The sequence below is a fragment of the Phascolarctos cinereus genome, unplaced genomic scaffold, assembly GCF_003287225.1.
Source record: "Phascolarctos cinereus isolate Bilbo 61053 unplaced genomic scaffold, phaCin_HiC Scaffold_726;HRSCAF=1367, whole genome shotgun sequence".
Classification (NCBI taxonomy): Eukaryota; Metazoa; Chordata; class Mammalia; order Diprotodontia; family Phascolarctidae; genus Phascolarctos; species Phascolarctos cinereus.
In genome coordinates, this window is record NW_027556098.1 from 317517332 (window position 1) to 317538256 (window position 20925).

At 36.3% G+C, this 20925-nt stretch overlaps 1 protein-coding gene across 2 annotated transcripts in view; it reads left to right on the top strand.

Annotated features, from left to right (window-relative positions):
• Nucleotides 1–20925, top strand: part of UVRAG (UV radiation resistance associated) — a 443033-nt gene that overhangs the window by 357343 nt on the left and 64765 nt on the right. For both annotated transcript variants that reach the window (XM_020989535.2, XM_078156924.1), the window contains one exon: nt 12268–12359. In XM_020989535.2, the coding sequence (XP_020845194.1) occupies nt 12268–12359 (92 nt within the window). The remainder of the gene's footprint in view (nt 1–12267; nt 12360–20925) is intronic.

Consider the following 20925-nt stretch of genomic DNA (forward strand, 5'->3'; position numbering starts at 1 on the left):
TTGTTTCCCCATCTAGGAAATGAAGATAATAATAATATTTGTAAATTGCCCAAGTATCCCATAGCTAGTTGTGAGGAGGTTGGTTTTTTTAAATGATAGAAACATGAACTATTGAACTTGTTACCAATGTTTCATTTTACCTATTCCTATTTTTCCTAACATACCTATTATTCTTAGGAATAATTATAGTATATTGCTCAATTTCTTTATATCTGAAATGATGAGATTTAGACTAAGCTATCATTTTCCAAATTAATTTAGTTTGGGAAAGCTTTTGACTTTGAAATATGCTGGTGGAACCTATAAATTCTGGTTTGACAAGGACACGGGAGTCTGAGGTCTGCAGTAGCCCAGGTTGAGTATGGTTGAGTAAATTTTTTTAGTAAAATAGAGAAATCAAGGTTGTTTTTATACCGAAAAATAAAAAGGTATATGTATTAGATATTTTTGATTTGTATGTAATTCCTTTCTAATTTCTGTTGATGTTAAATGTCTTTGAAACCAGGAATGGCATCATTTCAAATAAATCAAAATGGCAGATGACCTAAAGAGCAAGAAAAAGAAGTAGTTGAGTATAAGCTTGCAACATATTGTATTTCCAAAGTCCCTTAAATATCATCAAGGACACAGATAAGTGGAAAAAGAGAAGGGCAAATTATGTTTCAAGGAAGAAACAAATGGACAACACAGGTTCTGTGTTGGTATTCACAAAGTTTACAAACAAAAACAAAAGTCCTCTGATACATTAGGTAAATCCTCTGTAGAAGATTTAGAGAAAGATAATAAAGAAGAAATCTAACGGGGAAAGCTTGCACTTGGTCGTAGTGGAGAACGATGAAAACACACATCCATCCATATAAATATGATAGATTGTTAGGGCTGGAAAGAACTTTAAAAGGTCGTTACTCCAGTGTCCTCATTATACTAATGAAAAAATGATACCTAGTGAGGATAAGTGACTTGCCTGCAGTCACAAACCAGGACTTGGAACACAAATCTTCCGATGCCAAATCCAGTCTTCTTTCAACTACTTAATTTCATATCTAATAAAATTCATAAAGAAAAATATTGCTAGCATCAAAATTTTCCTACAGAACACATTTTTCACTGTGTACAGAACACCAGGGGACTGACTAGATAATATCTTATGTCCCTTCCTGCTTTAAGGTCCTTTGACCCTTAAGAGAAGGTAGTACTAACATGACTAGATTAGGGAAGAAAAAAGCTATTACTTTCTAAGTTACTTAGTCTGCAGAATAGCAGACTTCAACATTGTCCAGGCTTTGTATTAAAATGTAACCATCTTATTTTTAAAAACTAGCATGATTGATAGCATGGGTATGGAAAAGTGCTTAGGTTATTCTTGCAACCAGAAGACTGATTGGAGTTTCTACTCTTCCTGTGAGGCATCAATTGAAATGACTCATTTTTTGAAACAGTATTGTTATTCTAATTAAATATTCTGTTAGGAGTTTTTACACACATTTGAAAGGGGGTGTTTGCTTCCAACTGAAGAATTTGTTTTTGTTTTTAAAAGCTCTTATCCTAGTTCTTTTCATACCATGAAACTTTAGACTCTAGAGGTAATCTGAAACATTGGTAACTAGCTCAACCAAAATTTGGCTCTAGAAGCTAAACTCCAGAGTTGTCTTTGATATATTGCATTTTTAATTTCTTGTTTTTCAGTTGCTTCAGGCTAGTTTTCTTTGTAGTCTATCTCACTATAATCCCATCACAAAAGTGTTGATCTTTTTTGTAACATATATTGTAGGACTGTATTAATCCGCATTCTGTTGTTATAACAGACGGTTTGTATCATAACCCTACAGCATAGCCCAGCCCTCATATGGAACCAATAAACTTTGCACTAAGTGGCCTTGTATAGACAAATAGTTTGGGTGTGTGTGTGTGTGTGTGTGTGTGTGTGTGTGTGTGTGTTGTGTAAACTAAATTTCTCTTCTTCCCAAACCAAAATGACAGAATGATTCCTGGACCCCCAGAGTCCTTCCTGGCTTGAAAAAAAGTGTGTATTTAAAAAATAGAAATAAAATTGAGCAACTTTGATATTTAAATTGATCTCTGTTTGGGGGCAGGGGGAAGGGAGAAGCTTGCTGAGCACAAGAACTAAGAATTTCTTTCTCAGAAGCACAGTCCCCCTTTTATTTTTAAATATGACCTCCTGAACTGCCAGTGGGAATACTGATTCAGCAAAGCAGCATTTATCAAACTGTAGGAACTTGTTAGTTCCAACAGCATGAACACTAACGTCAGAGTTGATCTGTCTTCCTTAGTGAAACTTACATTGAATGTATAGTAGATTTAGGATGGAGTCAACATGTGGCTTTGGAAAAATCATGTATTTTTAAACAGAAAGGGGTATGGGGGAAGGATAGTTAAGGGAAATGACATAGTTATAGTTGTCTATTCTAAGCCAAATATTTTCCCCTCATTGCTTTTCTTTTCCCACTCTTCTATGTTCCAGGAACTAGAAAGTCAAGTTGTTTCATTTCTTGGTTATTTTAGTGCCGGGATTTTCTTTTGCTGGTAGACAATAATATTTATTTTTTTTTTCTTGGGCCACAGCTGAAAATTTCTTATTCTCTACACACCTGATTTATTATATTGGTTATAAAGTGTTCCTCTCCTGTTGTCAACCATCAGGTAGAGTAGAATAAGAATCTAACCATTCCTTACAGAGTCTTAAGCCAATTAGTTAAAGCTGAAGATCCACCTAAGTGAAACCTAAATTCTTCTTAACTGTTGTTTAGCTTCATTGAGTGGCATACGTAATGAGAAGTTATTTATTAAGAAAGTGTTTATTTCAGAGCCTAATTAGGCAGGCTCTAAATGCATTCTCTTGGTCCCCATGGCATTTGTCTTCATGAATAGGTTGACTGCCTTCACAAATAGGACCTGACTAGCTTAGACCAAAATTTGGGGACAGGATTTTATAAGGTAAATGTAAACGAAGCTTTTCAGGAGATGACTATGTTATATAAGAGGTATGGGTAGATATTTGCAGAGATGAGGAAGAATCACACAGGATGAATTAATTACAAAGGTAGAAATGATAGAAACTTTTGGTAAAAGTGACTACTCCATCTGAGAATTTTTTGTAGAAGAGAGAAGAGCCAAGAATACTCTTAACTAGCACCCTAAATTATAGGAGAGGGGCAGCTAGGTGGCGCAGTGGAAAGAGCACAAGACCCTGAAGTCAGGAGGACCTGAGTTCAAATATGGCCTCAGACCAAACACTTGACACTTACTAGCTGTGTGACCCTGGACAAGTCACTTAACCCTAATTGCCTAAAAAAAAATTATAGGAGAGCAGATTTCATTGACTAAAATTCTATAGAGGAAGCTGACCTATGAGTATAAAAATGAAATTATGAAGGTGTAAAAAGGGAGACTTACAATGAGGAAAAGAGTTCTTATCTAAAGAGCCTGATCTAGATTCTCTGGGAACTCCTCAACCAACCAAAGATCAGCAATGTTAGTGGACTGAAAACTCAGTCACTAGTATGATATAACAGCCAAAAATCTAGTGTGATCTTGAGGTGTATTGAGACACAAACTTGGGGCAGCGAGGTGGCACAGTGGATAGAGCAGTGGCCCTGAAGTCAGGAGGACCTGAGTTCAATTCCTTCCTCAGACCAAACACTTGACACTTACTAGCTGTGTGACCCGGGGCAAATCACCTAACCCCAATTGCCTAACCAAAAAGAGAGAGAGAGAGACAGACAGACAGACAGACAGACAAACTGTATACCAAGACTAAGGAAGTAAGAGTAATAGTACCATGAGGTTACATCCTGATCACATCATATATCCAATATTATGTTCACTCTGGGGTAGCACATTTTAGGAAGAACCAGTGACATGGTAGGAGCACATCCAGAGGAGGATGACCAGTATGTATATGAGGATCAGTTGGAAGAATTGGAGATGTTTAATTTGGAGAATGAAAAGCTCAGGGATAAGGAGTAAGGGTGAGAACATGTTGACTATAAGTATTTGACAGATTGTCATATGAAATCAGGATTTAGATTTAGGTCCCAGAGAGCAGAACTTAGAGCAGTAGGTAGAAGTTAGAGATTTCTCTCTCTCGATTTCTCTTTTTCCCAAACCAAAATGACAAGATGATTCCTGGACCCCCATAGTCCTTTCTGGCTTGGAAAAATGTATGTATTTTAAAAATAGAAATGAAATTGAGCATTGATAATATATCATTAGCAATATGTGACATTATGATAATATCAATAAAATTGATAATGGTGTATGTGGGCTTAATAGAAAGAGATGTTTTTCAAAGATTTAGAGTTGGCCAAAAGTGGAATCAGCTGCAACAGAAGATAGTGTGTTCCCCATTTCTGGACGTCTTCATGAGATGACATTTCAGGCATGGGCAAGACTAGGTGGCCGGGGAGGTTATATGATAATGGCTGTGTGAGGATATAGAAAGAAGAATGTAGTAGCCTAACACAGAAGCACGGATAACTATAAATATATAATATCATATTAAAAGTACATTGGAATTACCAGTATAGCATAAGATTTGGATGGGATATTATCAAGAAGGGTCAAAGAAGACTTCCTGGAGGAGGTGGCATTTCAGTTAGGCTCTGTGTATTAGCTACAGTGTAACATAATGAAAGAAGCATTAGATTGGGAGTTAGGAGATGTAAAATCAAGTTCCAGATGTGCTGCTAATTAACTGAGGTCTCAGACTAGTCACTTAATTTCTCATGGCCTCAATTTCCTTATAAAATAAGAGAATTAGACTAGGTAATCTCTTAATGTCTATTTTCAGCTCTGACATTCAGTGAGTATGAAAAGGAATGCTTTTAGGGACTCATGAAAACTAATAAGCATGATATATATGAGTCCACCTTTTTTGTTCTGTTTTCTTTTAAATAAGTTTTTACTGACGTCTTTTTTTTATCACCATAATTTTCCCTAGTATCCCTTCTTCCTCCCCCTCTTAGAGAGCTATCTCATATAACAAATATATTTTTAAGACAAATAATGGGAAAAAATCAATATAACTGCCAGTACATCAAAAAAGTCTGAAAATATAGCCTTCCCACCTCTGCAGAAGGGTGGGGTAATGGTATTTTCTCATCTCTCTTCTTTTGAGCCATGCTTGTTTTTTATAATTCTGCAGTATTCACTTTTTTGTAGTTCTTTCTGTTCATATTGTTGTAGGCATTATGTATTTTCTTTTCTTTACTCTGCTTACTTCCTTCATCAGTTCTTATACACTATTTCTTCAGCATTCATCATATTTGTCATTTCTTATTGCACAGTACATGCAACACAATTTGTTAAGCCATTCACCAGTCAGTGGGCATCTATTTTGATTCTCATTCTTTGTTATCACAGAAAATTCTGTTTTCAGTATTTTTGTGTATATGGGAACTTTTCTTATCAAAGACCTCTTTGGGTATAAGCCTAGCAATGGACTCTCTAGCTCAAAGGGTATGGACACTTTAGTCATTTCATTTGCATAATTCTACATTCTGATTATTTGCGTAATTTCCAGCAATGTAGTCTAGTGTACCTCTTCCGACAACCCCGCCAGTATTGACCATTGCCATCTTTTGTTACTTTTGCCAATTGCTGGGTGTGAGTTGAAACCTCAAGGTTGTTTAGATTTGCATTTCTCTTATAAGTGATTTGGAACATTCTTTCATGTAATTGTTAATATTTTTATTAATCCTTTCGAGAACTGCTTGTTCATATCTTTTGGCCATTATCTACTGGGGGAAAGGCTTTTGGTCATACACACGCGCGCACACACACACACACACACACACACACGTGTGTGTGTGTGTGTGCGTGTGTGAGAATTATTTCTGTCTATTGTATGAGCCTACCTTTTTCTTTTGATCTGAGCCTGCCAAAGGATCGTGACAGATTGTTGCAAGCTTCCAGAGCGCTGTGGAGCATTTTTCATAGACTCACAAATAAAGACAATACCCACTTCAGAAAACAGACCCTTATATGTGAAAGTCATTTACTAATGCAACTAATTTCAGATTTCTTGTACATCTCAGAATAGGAGACAGAACTACACTACCACCTAGTATTGTTTAAGTTATATATCCCTGAGTGTGTGTGAGTTCATACGATATTTCAAACTGTAATTTAAAAGTTGTTTGTGTATTGGGGTTTACTTACATTCAATATACCAGCCTCTTAAAAATATTCTTAATGTGAAAATCAGTATGGTAGAGTGTATAGAATGCTGACCTTGGAGTAAAGAAGACCTGAATATCAATCCCATCTCCACATTCTGGCTGGGTGTGAGTCTGTGGACCAGTATTTCCTGAATCTCTCTGAACATGAGTTTCATCTTTTGTAAAATCAGGGTAACATTACCATATTATCTATCTAGTAGGATGGAGATAGTGTAAGTGAAGTGTATTGCAAACCTGAAGGTGCTATATAAGGGTATTATTATCATGATTACTTTTATTCCTGGAAGGTTGAAGTTAAACACAGTAATTATCAACATTTGACAAGGTAAATGACTATCACATATAAGGGTCTGTTTTGTTCATAAATTGTTTTTAAAACTAGAGACCTTATTGACAGTCTAGTTCAGTTCTCCCATTTTACAAAGGAAGAAATGAACCCAGAGAAAAAAAGTGACTTATCTGTGGTCACAATACTAGCAAGCAGAACTTGGATTTGAACCCAAGTCTTCTGATTCTGTATCCAGTGTTCTTTCTCTTATTCCACATGCCTATAGCCGTTTCATTTGAGCTAGGCTATTTCTTACTCATACTGCTCTAATCCAATTCAAATACTGCCAAATGTACTAGACACCATGGGAGCAACTGCTTGCTTGCTGCTGTTTATCCTTCCTTCTGGAAGAGGACCGTGACATCGGGGAAATGATGCCATGACATGCAAGTGAATTGGATTTAAGTGAGGGAGGGCTGTGCAAAGTCATCAGCCTCACTTTGTCCTCCAGAGCCGTCTGGGTCCGGTGACCAGATATGGATCAGGACATCTGGAGATGGCCAGGATGCAGTGGGGGACCTTGGCCTTTCCAAGCTAAGGTCTTTAACAGGTCTCAATTATGAGGCAGCGCCCATTCAGTGGGAGAAACAGTGAAAGAAAATACAAGTGCCTAACGTGTAGGAGATTATATCCTGATTAGGAAAATAGGATCTTGGAATTAGAGAGTCTTTAGAGGGAATCCCCTGTACATTATCCCTAAAAAGTTTTCATGCAGCTTCTTCTTAAAGACTTCTGCTTATGGGAATTAATTTCATTCAGCAAATTTGATTCTGTGTGTGTGTGTGTGTATGTGTGTATACATATATATGTGTGTGTGTGTGTGTGTGTATATATATATATGTATATATATGTACACACATATAGGATTCAAGTTGTATACGTAGCACTATGCTAGGACTTTGGACTGTATAATACATGGACCTTGACTCAAGCAGTTTACAGTCTAGTTGGAATATAAGAAAGAAGTACACAGAAAAGAAAGACACCATATAAAGTTTAGAATTCTGCAATTTAGGAAAGGGAGAGCATAAGCTTGAAATAGTCAGAGAAGGTTTCACACAGAAGGTGGTACAGTTAGCTGAACCCTGAAGTCTACTGCTTTGGCAAGGCATAGACTGTCCAAGTTGATTGGGACCTTAGAGAATGTCTGTATCAACCCAAACTTGAAGAGAAGTCCTTTTGACAGCATTCTCAGTAACTTATTATCCAGTCTCTACTTTAAAGCCCTTTTTTAAAGGAAGAACTCACTACTTCTCTGTGTGCCTCCGTTTCTTATTTTACAAAAGGAGAGGGTTATACTAGTGATTAACATTCATTCAGCAAGCTTTTCTTAAGCACTGTGCCAAGTATTGTTCTAGGTGCTGGAAAACAGTTCCTGTCCTCAAGGAGCTTACATCCTTAAGGGTTAGAGGCTCAGTTAGAAGTAAGGCAGGGTGGGGTGGAGCTCCTTGGTCTAACCTGCCTGTCACACAATATGAGGGAAGCCATTATGAAAATCCCTCTGACTGATATCTATAATTAATACATGCAGGATCAGGGTTTTTTGGTGAAAGGCTCTGTAAACCAAAGGAGTTTTTGAGGAAAGCTTGCAGAATAGTATATATTATGAAGCTTTTTGAAAAGACACAATGTGTTATGGTAAAAGAAACACTGGACCTAGAGTCAGATAACCTGGATTCAAATTCCTGTTCTGCTACTTGACTGTCAGTATAACCATAGATAAGAACATCATTTAACCTCCATGCATCTCATTTGCTTCCTCTTTAAAATGAGACAAGCACACTAGATGATGTCCCTGAAGTCCCTTCCACCTCTAAATCCTTTGGAGACCCAGTTGAAAGTTAAGGTGCTGATTCTGTTTATCTGAAATGGAGGCAATGTGTTGTGGTAGGAAAAGCTTTGCACTAGGCGTGAGGATGCCTGCTCCAGCACTGGCTTTGCTGTCAATTAGCTGTGTAACTTTAGGCAAGTCATTTGTTCCCTTTGAGGCTCAGTTTTTCTCTTTTGTAAAATATTGTATCATTTAGCTTTAAAATTATATGATTCAGTGATTAAAAACAAAAACAAAAACATTGTGCTCTGCGACGCACAAACTTGGGCCCAGGTAACAATTTGGAATGCCTACATTTTCTTTCTTTGGTTTGAATCAGCCACGGAGAGATGTTTTCAATGTGGCATCTGAAGGGAATTAAACATCTAACTTCTATTATTGAAAGTGGGACAATGAGTCACTGTGCATTGCCTCAGAAATGCAGTGTGGTGTTACTTAAACATGTTTTTTTGATATTTTAATATTTTTCTGTATGAATCACAGGTGAAATGTACATGCCCACGTGTAAACAATTTTGTGCTTTCGTTTTTTTTTTAAAACAGTGAATTTAGGAATGTGCTCTAGACACTAACCATTCTGCTTTTATCAGTATATGGGAAAAGCTTTTGTATTTTCTGCAAGAGATGAAGTCACTAACTATAGATACAGGCAATTGTTAGTGGTCATCAAGAGGTCATTTAAGCCTCTATCTCTTGCCCTTCAGCAGTGTTCTACCCAGGCTGTTCTGAAAGACTAAGCTAGCCATTAAAATTCTCTAGGTCAAGGATACAGAGCATTTATTTCTATGAATGGACCGTTGACTTACATCAGTTGAAGGCCACACACAAACTAGAAAAGAATTTAATGAGATTTTCTAGAGAGAAAGTACTATAACATTCAGTCCAACAAATAATTGTTAAATACCTAGTATATGCCAGGGTCTCTGATCAGTGTGGAGTATCCAGAAATGAATAAATGGTGTAGACCCTACTGATAGAAAGGTTTACAGTCCAATAGTAGGCAGTACAGTGTGGAAGATAGGCCCTAGACTTGGAGCGAGAAAACCTGAGTTTGAAATCTGGCCCTGCCCCTGAGTGCTGGCCTTGGAGTTAGGAAGATATGGGTTCAAATTCTGCCTCAGACATTTAATAGCTTTGTCACACTGACACAGGTCACTTAACTACCTTTGGTTTCAGTACCTTATCTGTGAAATGGTGGGAGAAAGTGTTTAGATTTGATGAATTCTTATGTCCCTCCTTCCAGCTCTAGATTTATGCTCCTATGAAGGAATAATGGTAGAGTAAGAGAGAGTGGGATAAGGACATAGGAGAGATGAGGCTGACATGATTAGATATAAAGGAACATGGAGTGGTGGCCAGGACAAGGAGTTTCAGCTTAGGTACACAACTCAAAATCATAGGGATAATGAGTGGTAATTTATTGCCCTATGGCTCTACTCAGAATCTTAGGGCAGCAGATTGTTATGACCTCAACAGTAGCAATGGTAAGGTTAATTTTATTATCAATCCCATAGCAAGTGGGGGAGGGGGGTGTCTAGGGGCAGGGAATGTACATATATGGAGGCAGGTAGTTAGATAGAGAGACCCTAGTCAAGGAGAGAGTAAGTGAAGTCAGAGGGCCTAGCCCAAAGTGTTTAGACATGTGAACTCTCCCTTAGGGCTTACTGCAACAGGCTTCATACTGGGAGCCATTGAGGAGGCTAATAAAAAGGAGGCGGGACTGAGGGAGGCATTAGTCAAAAGCAAAACACTAGTGAAGAGAGAAAGGGAGAAAGGAGAAAGAAAAGCATAAACAAGGGGAAAATAGGATGGAGAGAAAGACACAGATAGTAATCATAACTGTGAATGTGAATGGGATGAACTCTCCCATAGAACAGAAGCGGATAGCAGAATGGATTTAAAGTCATAATCCTACAATATGTTGTTTACAGGAAACACATTTGAAACAGAGGGACACACACAGGGTAAAGGTAAAAGGCTGGAGTAGAATATATTATGCTTCAGCTGAAGTTAAAAAAAAAAAAGCAAGGGTAACAATCCTGATCTCAGACAAAGCAACAGCAAAAATAGATCTAATCAAAAGAGATAAGGAAGGAAACTACATCCTGCTAAAAGGCACCACCGACAATGAAGTAATATCATTGCTAAACATATATGCATCAAATGGTATAGCATCCAAATTCTTAGAGGAGAAGTTCAGGGAGTTATAGGAAGAAATAGACAGCAAAACTATACTAATGGGGGACCTCAACCTCCCCCTCTCTGAATTAGATAAATCTAACCACAAAATAAACAAGAAAGAAGTTAAAGAGGTGAATAGAATATTAGAAAAGTTAGATATGGTAGACCTCTGGAGAAAATTGAATGGGGATAGAAAGGAATATACTTTTTTCTCAGTGGTACATGACACATACACAAAAATTGACCATGTACTAGGGCAAAAAAACCCCCTCACAATCCAGTGCAGAAAGGCAGAAATATTAAATGCATCTTTTTCAAATCTTGATGCAATAAAAATTATATGTAATAAAGGGCCATGGAACGATAGACTAAAATTAATTGGAAACTAAATAATCTAATCCTAAAAAATGAATGGGTCAAACAACAAATCATAGAAACAATCTATAACTTCATTCAAGAGAATGACAATATTTAGACAACATGCCAAAACTTTTCTACCTATCTCCTTTGCCCAAAAGCAGTTCTTAGGGGAAGTGTTATATCTCTAAATGCTTATATGAACAAAATAGAGAAAGAGGAGATCAGTAAATTGGGCATGCAGCAACAACAACAAAAAAGAAACCTAGAAAAAGAACAAATAACAAATCCTCAATTAAACACCAAATTAGAAATACTGAAAACCAAAGGAGAAATTAAGAAAATTGAAATTAAGAAAACTACTGAGCTCATAAATAAAACTAAGAGCTGGTTTTATGAAAAAACCAATAAAATATATAAACCTTTGGTTAATTTAATTTAAAAAAAAAGAAAGAAAGAAAAAAGAAAGCCAAATTACCAGTATCAAAAATGAAGAGGATGAATCTACCACCAAGGAAGAGGAAATTAGAACAATAATTAGGAATGATTTTGCCCAGCTGTATGCCAATAAATTTGATAATCTTAGTGAAATGGATGGATATTTATGAAAATGTAAATTGCCCAGCTTAACAGAAGAGGAAATAAAATACTTAAATACCCCATCTCAGACAAAGAAATTGAACAAGCCATTGATGAACTCCCTAGGAAAAAATCTCCAGGGCCAGATGGATTTACAAGCAAATTGTATCAAACATTTAAAGAATAATTAATTCCAATACGATATAGATTATTTGGGAAAATAGGCAAAGAAGGAGTCTTAGCCAAATTCTTTTTATGATACAAATGTGGTGCTGATACTTAAATTGAGAAGAGTCAAAACAGAGAAAGAAAATTATAGACCAATTTCCCTAATGAATATAGATGCAAAAATTTTAAATAAAATATTAGCAAATAGATTACAGCAACTTATCACAAGAATAATGCCCTATGACCAGGTAGGATTTATAGCAGGAATGCAGGGCTGATTCAATATTAGGAAAACTATCAGCATAATTGATTATATCAGCAACAAAACTAACAGAAATCACATGATCATCTCAATAGATGCATACTGGCAGCCATTGTGAAGGGGGAGGAGTACAAGGCAGATGGTGAGTGGCTCGTTCTTCCTAATTGTCATGATAGGACCTAGGGGAATTCTAAGGGACTGGTTGATTATAAAGGGCTTAAAGTATTTTGGAGAGGTACCCTCTAGTTCTTCATTCAGTTCATCTCTAAATGAGTGCATCCATAAATGAATTAATGACTATTCTGAATGCTTACCCATTTCATGTTTGTGTTGTTTTTGCTTTTTTCTTTCTCTTTTTGCAGCTGAGATATCAACATGGGCTAGGGACTCCTGATTTAAGACAGACTCTTCCTAACCTGAAAAATTTCATGGAGCATGGGCTGATGGTCAGATGGTAAGTCCTTTGGTTTCAGTTGTAAAATAGCCAGCTATAACACCACGGGCAGTGTTTCTGAGAAGCTTTCCTTAGACTACTATAGCTCTCCACCTTGTGTCAGAAATTATAGAATCCTAGAATCTCAAAATTAGAAATACCCAAAGAAGAATACTCAAGCAACATCCTGAAAAGTGATCTAGCAATAGGAAACACATCACTTTATGCAGCAGTTCATTCTATTTTTGTATAGTTTTAATTGGTAGAAAATTCTTCTATGTATTTCAATTAAAATCTGTCTCTACAACATTCACTCATTGTTTCTAGTTCTGTCCTCTGTGGCCAGGTAAAGGGAATTTAATGTCTTTTCCATATGACAGCCCTCCAAGTGCTTGTTGCTTATCTGCCTCCCCTTCCTCTCTCTTCTCCCACTCCACCCCCAACCATGCTAAACATGCCCACTTAATATAACTGATCCTGATATAACATGATTTTCAACTCCTTTTATATCCTGGGCACTCTTCTTTGGACTAACTTTAGGTTGTATACTTCTTAAAATATGCTGTTCATTACAATTAGGATAACCCAAGATTTAGCAGCTTCTACATTAAAGGACCACAGGGCATGGAATATAATATTCCAGAGGGCAAAGGAGATAGGATTACAACCAAGAATCACCTACCCAGCAAAACTGAGCATAATCCTTCAGGGGAAAAAATGGTCATTCAGTGAAATAGAGGACTTTCAAGCATTGTTGATGAAAAGACCAGAGCTGAATAGAAAATTTGACTTTCAAATACAAGACTCAAGTGGAACATGAAGAGGTAAGCAGGAAAGAGGAATCATAAGAGACTTATTAAGGTTGAACTGTTTACATTCCTGCATGGAAAGATGGTATTTGTAACTCATGAGACCTTTGTCAGTATTAGGGTAGTTGGAGGGAAAAAATTATATGTATGTATAGATAGATAGATAGATAGATAGATAGATAGATAGATAGATAGATAGATAGATAGATAGATGGCACAGGGTGAGTTGAAGATTAAGGGGTCATATCTGGAGAATAAAATTAAGGGATGAGAGAGGATTATACTAGGAGAAGAAGAAAGGGAGAGGTAGAATGGGGTAAATTATCTCACAAAAAAAACAGAAAAGATAAGGCTCTTACAGTGGAGGGGAAACGGGGGAAGGTGAGAGGAAATGAGTGAATCTTATTCTCATAGGATTTGGCTTATGGAAGGAATAACATACACATTCAATTGGGTATGGAAATCTGTCTTACCCTACAGGAAAATAGGGGGAGAAGGGAATAAAGAGCAGGGGGATGATAGAGAGGAGGGAAGTTTGGGAAAGGGGGTAATCAGAAGCAAATACTTCTGAGGAGGGACAGGATCAAAAGAAAGAATAGAATAAATGGGAGGGCAGGATAGGACTAAGGGAAATAGAGTTAGTTTTTCACAACATGTCTACTAAGGAAGTGTTTTGCATAATTGCACATGTATGATCTATATTGAGCTGCTTGCCTTTTCGGTGAGGGTGGGTGGGGAGGGAGGAAGGGAGAAAATTTGGAACCCAAAGTTTTAAAAACATATGTTTAAAAAAGAATGTTTTCACATGCAACTGGGAAATAAGAAATACAGGAAATGGGGTACAGACGTCTATCCTGCTCTACAGGAAAATAGAAGGGGAAGGGGTAAGAGAAGGGGGGAGAGATAGAAGAGAGGCCAGACTAGGGGAAGGGATATTCAGAATGCATGCCATCTTGGGGTGGGGGGAGGGGCAAGATGGGGTAAAAATTTGAAACTCAAAATCTTGTGGAAGTAAATATTGAAAAGTAAAAATAAATAAATTTATATTTTAAAATATATATATGCTGTTAAGAACTGAGCATGATACTCCAAATGTGATTCACCCAGGGCAGAGTACAAAAGAGCTCTCAGCTCCTTCATTCTAGATACTACACCATTTTTAATAGTGCCCAGGGCCAGTTAATTTTCTTGGCTGCCTGGTGAGACTTGTCAAACTCATATCAAACTTGTAGAGTCTACTGCAAGACTGTTCCTTACTCCTACTGCTCTATAGCCATGTTTGCCCCATCTCATACCTTTATTGTGGACTTATTAACCTAAGTATAAGACTTCAAATTTATCCCCTTAATATCTCTTGAAGTCAAAAATTATGATTGATTTGTAGCTTTGCTTTCATAGTAAGAAGTTTGAAGAAAAAAAAAGACAGATATACTTCTCGTTCTTAAGAAAATAAATTTGAATTTGATAACTAGAAAGTTAATTTTAAAAAAACTACTGGAAATTCTGTTGCAATTATGTATTGTATCATAGCAACAAGAAAGAAATTATCTGTGAGACCTTTGGCCAGTAACTGTTTGTTGCTAGGCTTCGGTAAAATGGGAGGTGGAGGCGGAGGAGCTGCACATGATAATCTGTAAAGAACTCTTCCACAGGGCAGCTAGGTAGTGCAGTGGATAGAGCACTGGCCCTGAAGTCAGGAGGACCTGAGTTCAAATCTGGCCTCAGACCAAATACTTGACACTTACTAGCTGTGTGACCCTGGATAAATCACTTAACCCCAGTTGCCTTTAAAAAAAAAAAGAAAGAAAGAAAAAGGAACTCTTCTACAACACTGCATTGTGGCTGAGGAAGGGTGAGGGTTGGGAAGGTACAAGAAGTCCTAGAAAAAAGAAGTTAATGAAAAGAGTATAAAGGATAGAGATCTGCATTCTTTTATCCCAGGCCTGCCACCGTCTTGCAGTGTAGTTTTTGAACATATACATTTAACCTTTTAAACTTTGATTTTTCTCAAATGTAAAATTGAGGTAATAGTACCTCTTTGGCCTAACTGACTGGATTATTACCTTGCTCAAATGCTGTAAAATATTGGAAAATAGTAAAATACTGTCCATATGTGAGGCACAAATGCAGTCTGATTTTCTCAAGTCAGGTAGATAAAAGGGAAGCATTTCTTTTTTTTTTCCTTTTTAATCTATACATCAATACATTAAAATCACATAGGAACTAGACTTTAATCTGTTTAGAATCACATTCAAGAGCGTTGTGGACCACAGGTGGTTTACATCTGTGCAATGAATACCCTCGGTGATGAAATTGAAGATCTACTGGAGTAGCCAAAAGCTAGCTCTATATTCAAAACTCTAACTTGTGAATCTTTTTTTTTTTACCATTCTAAATATTTTTCCCAATTATATAAAAAACAATTTTTAGCATTCCTTTTTAAAATTTTGAGTTCCAAGTTTTCTCCTTCCCTTTCTCTGTTCCCCTCTCCCTGAGATGATAAGCAGTTTGATATAGTTAATATATGTGCAATCATGCAAAACATATTTCTACCTTAATCATGTTGTGAAAGAGTACACAGATCCTCCCCCCCCCGCAAAAAAAAAAAGTGAAAAGTAATAGTATGCTTTGATCTGCATTCAGACTCCCATTAGTTCTTTCTCTGGGAAGTGGATAGCATTTTTCATCATGAGTGCTTTGGAACTGTCTTGGAACATTGTATTTCTGAGAAGAGCTAAGTCATTCATAGTTGATCATCCTTACAATATTGCTGTTACTGTGTAAAATGTTCTCCTGGTTCTGCTCACTTCATTTTGCATCAGTTCATGTAAGTCTTCCAGGTTTTTCTGAAAGCATCTTGCTCATTATTTCTTATAGCACAATAATGTTCCATTACGATCATATACCCCAATTTGTTCAGCCATTCCCCAATTGATGGGTATTCCTTCAATGTCCAGTTCTTTACTACTACAAAAGGAGATGCTATAAATGTTTTTGTACAAATAGGTTCTTCCCCCTCTTTTTTTTTTTAAATGTCTTTGGGATACAGACCTAGTAGTGGTATTGCTGAATCAAAAGGTATGCATAGTTCTATAACTCTTTGGGCACGGTATCAATTTGCTCTCCAGAATGGTTGGGTTAGTTCGCAACTCCACCAACAGTGCACTAGTGTCCCACTTTCTCTACATTCCCTCCAACATTTATCATTTTCCTTTACAATCTGATAGGTATGAGGTAGTACCTCAGAGTTGTTTTAATTTGCATTTCTAATCAATAGTGATTTAGAACATTTTTTCATGACTATAAATAGCTTTGATTTCTTTATCTAAAAACTGCTTTTTTATATCCTTTGATCATTTATCACTTGGAGAATGACTTGTATTCTTAAAATTTTGATCCAGTTCTCTACATATTTGAGAAAAGAGGCACTTATCAGAGACACTTACTATAAAAATTGTTCCCCAGCTTTCTGCTTTCCTTCAAATCTTAGTTGCATTTGTTTTGTTTTACAAAAACTTTTTAATTTAATATAATCAAAATTATCCATTTTACATCTTGTAATGCTCTCTGGCTCTTGTTTAGTCATAAATTCTTCCCCAAAATGGTACTATAAATATCTTTGTGTATATGGTGCCTTTCTTATTGCCATTGGCCTCCTTGGGGTATATACCTAGCAATGAAATCTCTTGGCCAACGGGTATAGGCATTTTATGTACTTTTTTCCTGTGATTCCAGATTGTCTTCCAGAAAGGTTGGACCTATCAGCAGTATATGACTAAGTCCATCTTTCCACAGCCTCACTTAGAACAACTATTCCCTTCTTTTGTCATCTTTGACATTTTACTGAGTTTAAAGTGAAATGTCAGAGTTGTTTTGATTTATGTTTGTCTAGTGATTTGGACCTTCCTTTTATATGGTTGTTAGTATTCATTTCTTTTGAAAATCCTTCCTGTCTTTGACCGCTTATTAGTTGAAAATGGCTTTTGGTCTCATATATTTCTATTAGTTGTCTAAATATCTTGGATATAAAAGATATTTGATACAAAGTTTTTTTTTTTTTCTGAGCAACTGTTTACTTTCTTATCCTGCTTACAAAATTATCACTTTCTGCAGATGGTGTACTTAGAGAACCCAAGAGAGCCAACTAAAAAATTAATTGAAGCAAAAAGTAACTTTAGTAAAATTGCAGAAAATAAACAGAATCCACACAAATCAGCAGCATTTCCATAGAATATCAGTAATACTACGCAGAATGAAACAGAGAAATTCCATTTAAAAAAACAGCAGAATTTATGAAATACTTGGGAGTCTGCCTATTAAGATGCACCCAGGAAATGAATCTAGTTATAAACACTCTGCAGAAACAAAGACAGATTAAATTAAATAGAGAAACGTTAGTTGTTTATAGGTATGTCAATCTAATATAATAATGAGACTATAACCTTAATTAATTTACTTATTCTGTGCCAAAATATTGCCAAGCAGTACTTCATAGAGCTAAAAAAAAAGTTCACAACAATTCATGTGGAGGAAAAAAAGGTCGAAAATCTCAAGGGTAATGATGAAAAGAAGAGGGAAGGGAAGGGAAGATCTGAAACAGTACTAGAAAGCAATAATCATTAAAACAGTTTGGAATTATGTCCAAAGGGCTATAAAGCCATGCATACCTTTTGACCAAATAATACTACTCCTAGGTCAGTTTCCCAAAGAGATAAAAAATTAAAATGAAAGGAACCTATGTGTACAAAAATATTTATAGCAGTTCTTAATGGTGGTCAAGAATTGAAAATTGAGGGGATGCCCATCAATTGAGGAATGGCTTTTGTGATATATGAATGTAATGGAGTACTATTGTGCTAGAAGAAATGATGAGCAGGTAGACTTCAGAAAAACCTGGAAAGATTTGTATGGACTGATGGTGAGTGAAGTGAGCAGAACCAGGAGAACATTGTACACAGTAACAGCCATGTTATGATGACTAATTTTGATAGACTTAGCCCTTCTCAGCAATGCAGAGATCTAAGACATCTCCAAAAGTCTCATGATGGAAAATGTTATGCACATCCAAAGAAAGAACTATGGATTTTGAATGCAGATTGAAGCATACTATTTGCTCTTTGTTTTTCTTCTGTTTTGTTTTGTTTCCTCTTTCTTGTGGTTTCTTCTGTTGGTTCTAATGCTTCCTTACAACGTGACTAATGTGAAAATATGTTTAATAGGAATGTATGTGTATAGCATATATCACATTGTGCACTGTGCTGTCTTAGGGAGGGAGGTGGTGGGAAAGGAGGGGGAGAAAAATTTAAAACTCAGAAGCTTAGGGAAGTGATTGTTGATAAATCAAAATAAATTAATAATAAAACACTTTGGTACTGGTTAAAAGATAGATTGATCAGTGGAACAGACTAGAAATACAGCATACAAAAGCAAATAAACACAGAGGCATGGGATTTGATAAATCCAAAGACCTCAATTACTAGGGAAAGATTCATTAATTGCCATAAGCTACCGGGACAACTGTGTGGTCCAAATTATGTCGACTCCCTATACTATATATCAAAATAAGTTCTTAATGAGTACCAACCTAGATATAAATGGGCATATCATAAACAAAATAGAGGAACAAGAAATTACTTTTCAGATCTGTAGATAGGGGAAGAGTTTATGACCAAACTAGAGATTGATGGGATCGCAAAAGATAAATGAACTATTTTGATCACATTAACTGAACAAGTTTTCATATAAACAAATCTAAGAGTTATGATTAAAAGGGAAACAATTAACTGAGGAAAAAAATCTTTGCAGCAAGTTTCTCTGATAAAGATCTTATTTCCAGGAAACACAAGCTTTCAATGTTGATAAGGAAAAAAATGCTTCAGGTCACTAATAATTAGAGCAAAATTAAAACAATTCCAAGGTTCCACCTCATGCCCATCAGACTGACAATTATGGCAGAAAAGTAAAATGACAAATGTTGGAATGGTAACTAGAAAATAGTCACAGTGTTGCATTGTTAGTAGAGCTGTCTAGCTACTCTGAAAAACAATTTGGAACTATGCTCAGCAAATTAATAAACTGCATGCCCTTTCACCCAGTGATACCACTACTAGGCCTATACTCCAAGAGATCAGAAAAAGAGAGAAGGGTCTTATGTGTACAAAAGTGTAACAGTTTTTTTTTTCTATAATGGCAAAGAACTGGAGACTAAAGGGTTGCCCATCAGTTAGGGAATTGCTGAACAAATTGTGATATAAGAATGTAATGGAATGCTATTATGCTGTAAGAAATTAAAAGATAGGGGGCAGCTAGGTGGCACAGTGGATAAAGCACTGGCCCTGAAGTCAGGGGGACCTGAGTTCAAATCTGGCCTCAGACCAAACACTAGACACTTGCTAGCTGTGTGACCCTGGGCGAGTCACTTAACCCCAATTGCCTAAAAATTAAAAAAAAAATAAAAAAAAAAAAAGAAATGAAGAGATTGGAAGACTTGTATGAACTGGTGCATAATATGAAGTGAGCAAAACAAGGACAATTTATACTATAAAATTAATATTATAAAAAGTAACAATTATGAAAGACTCTGATCAAGGAAATGAACCATGATTATTATAGAGGATTGATTAAAAAAAAAAAAAGAACTCTCCCTACCTCATGACAGAAAAGTAATGAATAAATTTGTAGAATGAGAAACACACTTTAGGATGTGACGAACATTGGAATTTGTTTTGACAGAGTTCTGCCTTCTTTCCTCCCTTTTTTTCTCCTCTCCACTTCTTTCTTTTTTTTTCTTCTTTCTTTTCATTGGATGGAAAGGAAGTGGGTGGGGAAAAATAAATGCTTCATAATGGAAAAAAATTACTTTAAAATGGAGGGAATTCACCTCCTAGCTATAGGTATGAAAGGTAAATGATTTGCTTCTAGTGCTTTGTTGTGGTTGTTCTTTTAATGGTGTGATCTTAGGTATTCAAATCACATATCCTTTTTTAATTTATTGTGATGAATGATGTAAGATATTGGTCTAAACCTCATTTCTGCCAAAGAAAGCAGCTCTTCTGATATATGTTAGCATTGATAAAGGTCTGTCCTCCCCTGTATGCCATGTTTAATGTCATGGTCCATTTTTCTTCCTTCTAATTCTCTTCTTTTTATCTTTAGCATTAGCATGTTTATCTTTTTTTTAATTTTATTTATTTAATTTTTGTTTTCAGCATTTTCTTCCATAAGCTTTTGAGTTTCAAATTTTTCTCCTCCTTTTTTCCCACTTCCCTCCCTAAGACAGCACAGCATGCAATGTGATATTGGCTATACATATACATTCCTATTAAACATTTTCACATTAGTCACGTTGTAAAGAATTAGAACCAATGGGAGGGACCATGAGAAAGAAGAAGCAAAACAACACAAAAAAAAAGAGAGCAAATAATATGCTTCGATCTGCATTCAGACTCCATAGTTCTTTCTGTGGATGTGGACAGCATTTTCCATCACGAGTCTTTTGGAGTTGTCTTAGATCCTTGCATTGCTGAGAAGAGCCGAGTCTATGAAAGTTAGTCATGGCACAATGTGGCTGTTACTATGTACCATGTTCTCCTGGTTCTGCTCACTTCACTCAGCATCAGTCCATACAAGTCTTTCCAGGTTTTTCTGACGTCTACCTGCTCATCATTTCTTCTAGCACAATAGTATTCCATTACATTCATATACCACAATGTTTTCAACCATTCCTCAATTGATGGGCATCCCCTCAATTTCCTATTCTTGGCCACCACAAAAAGAAC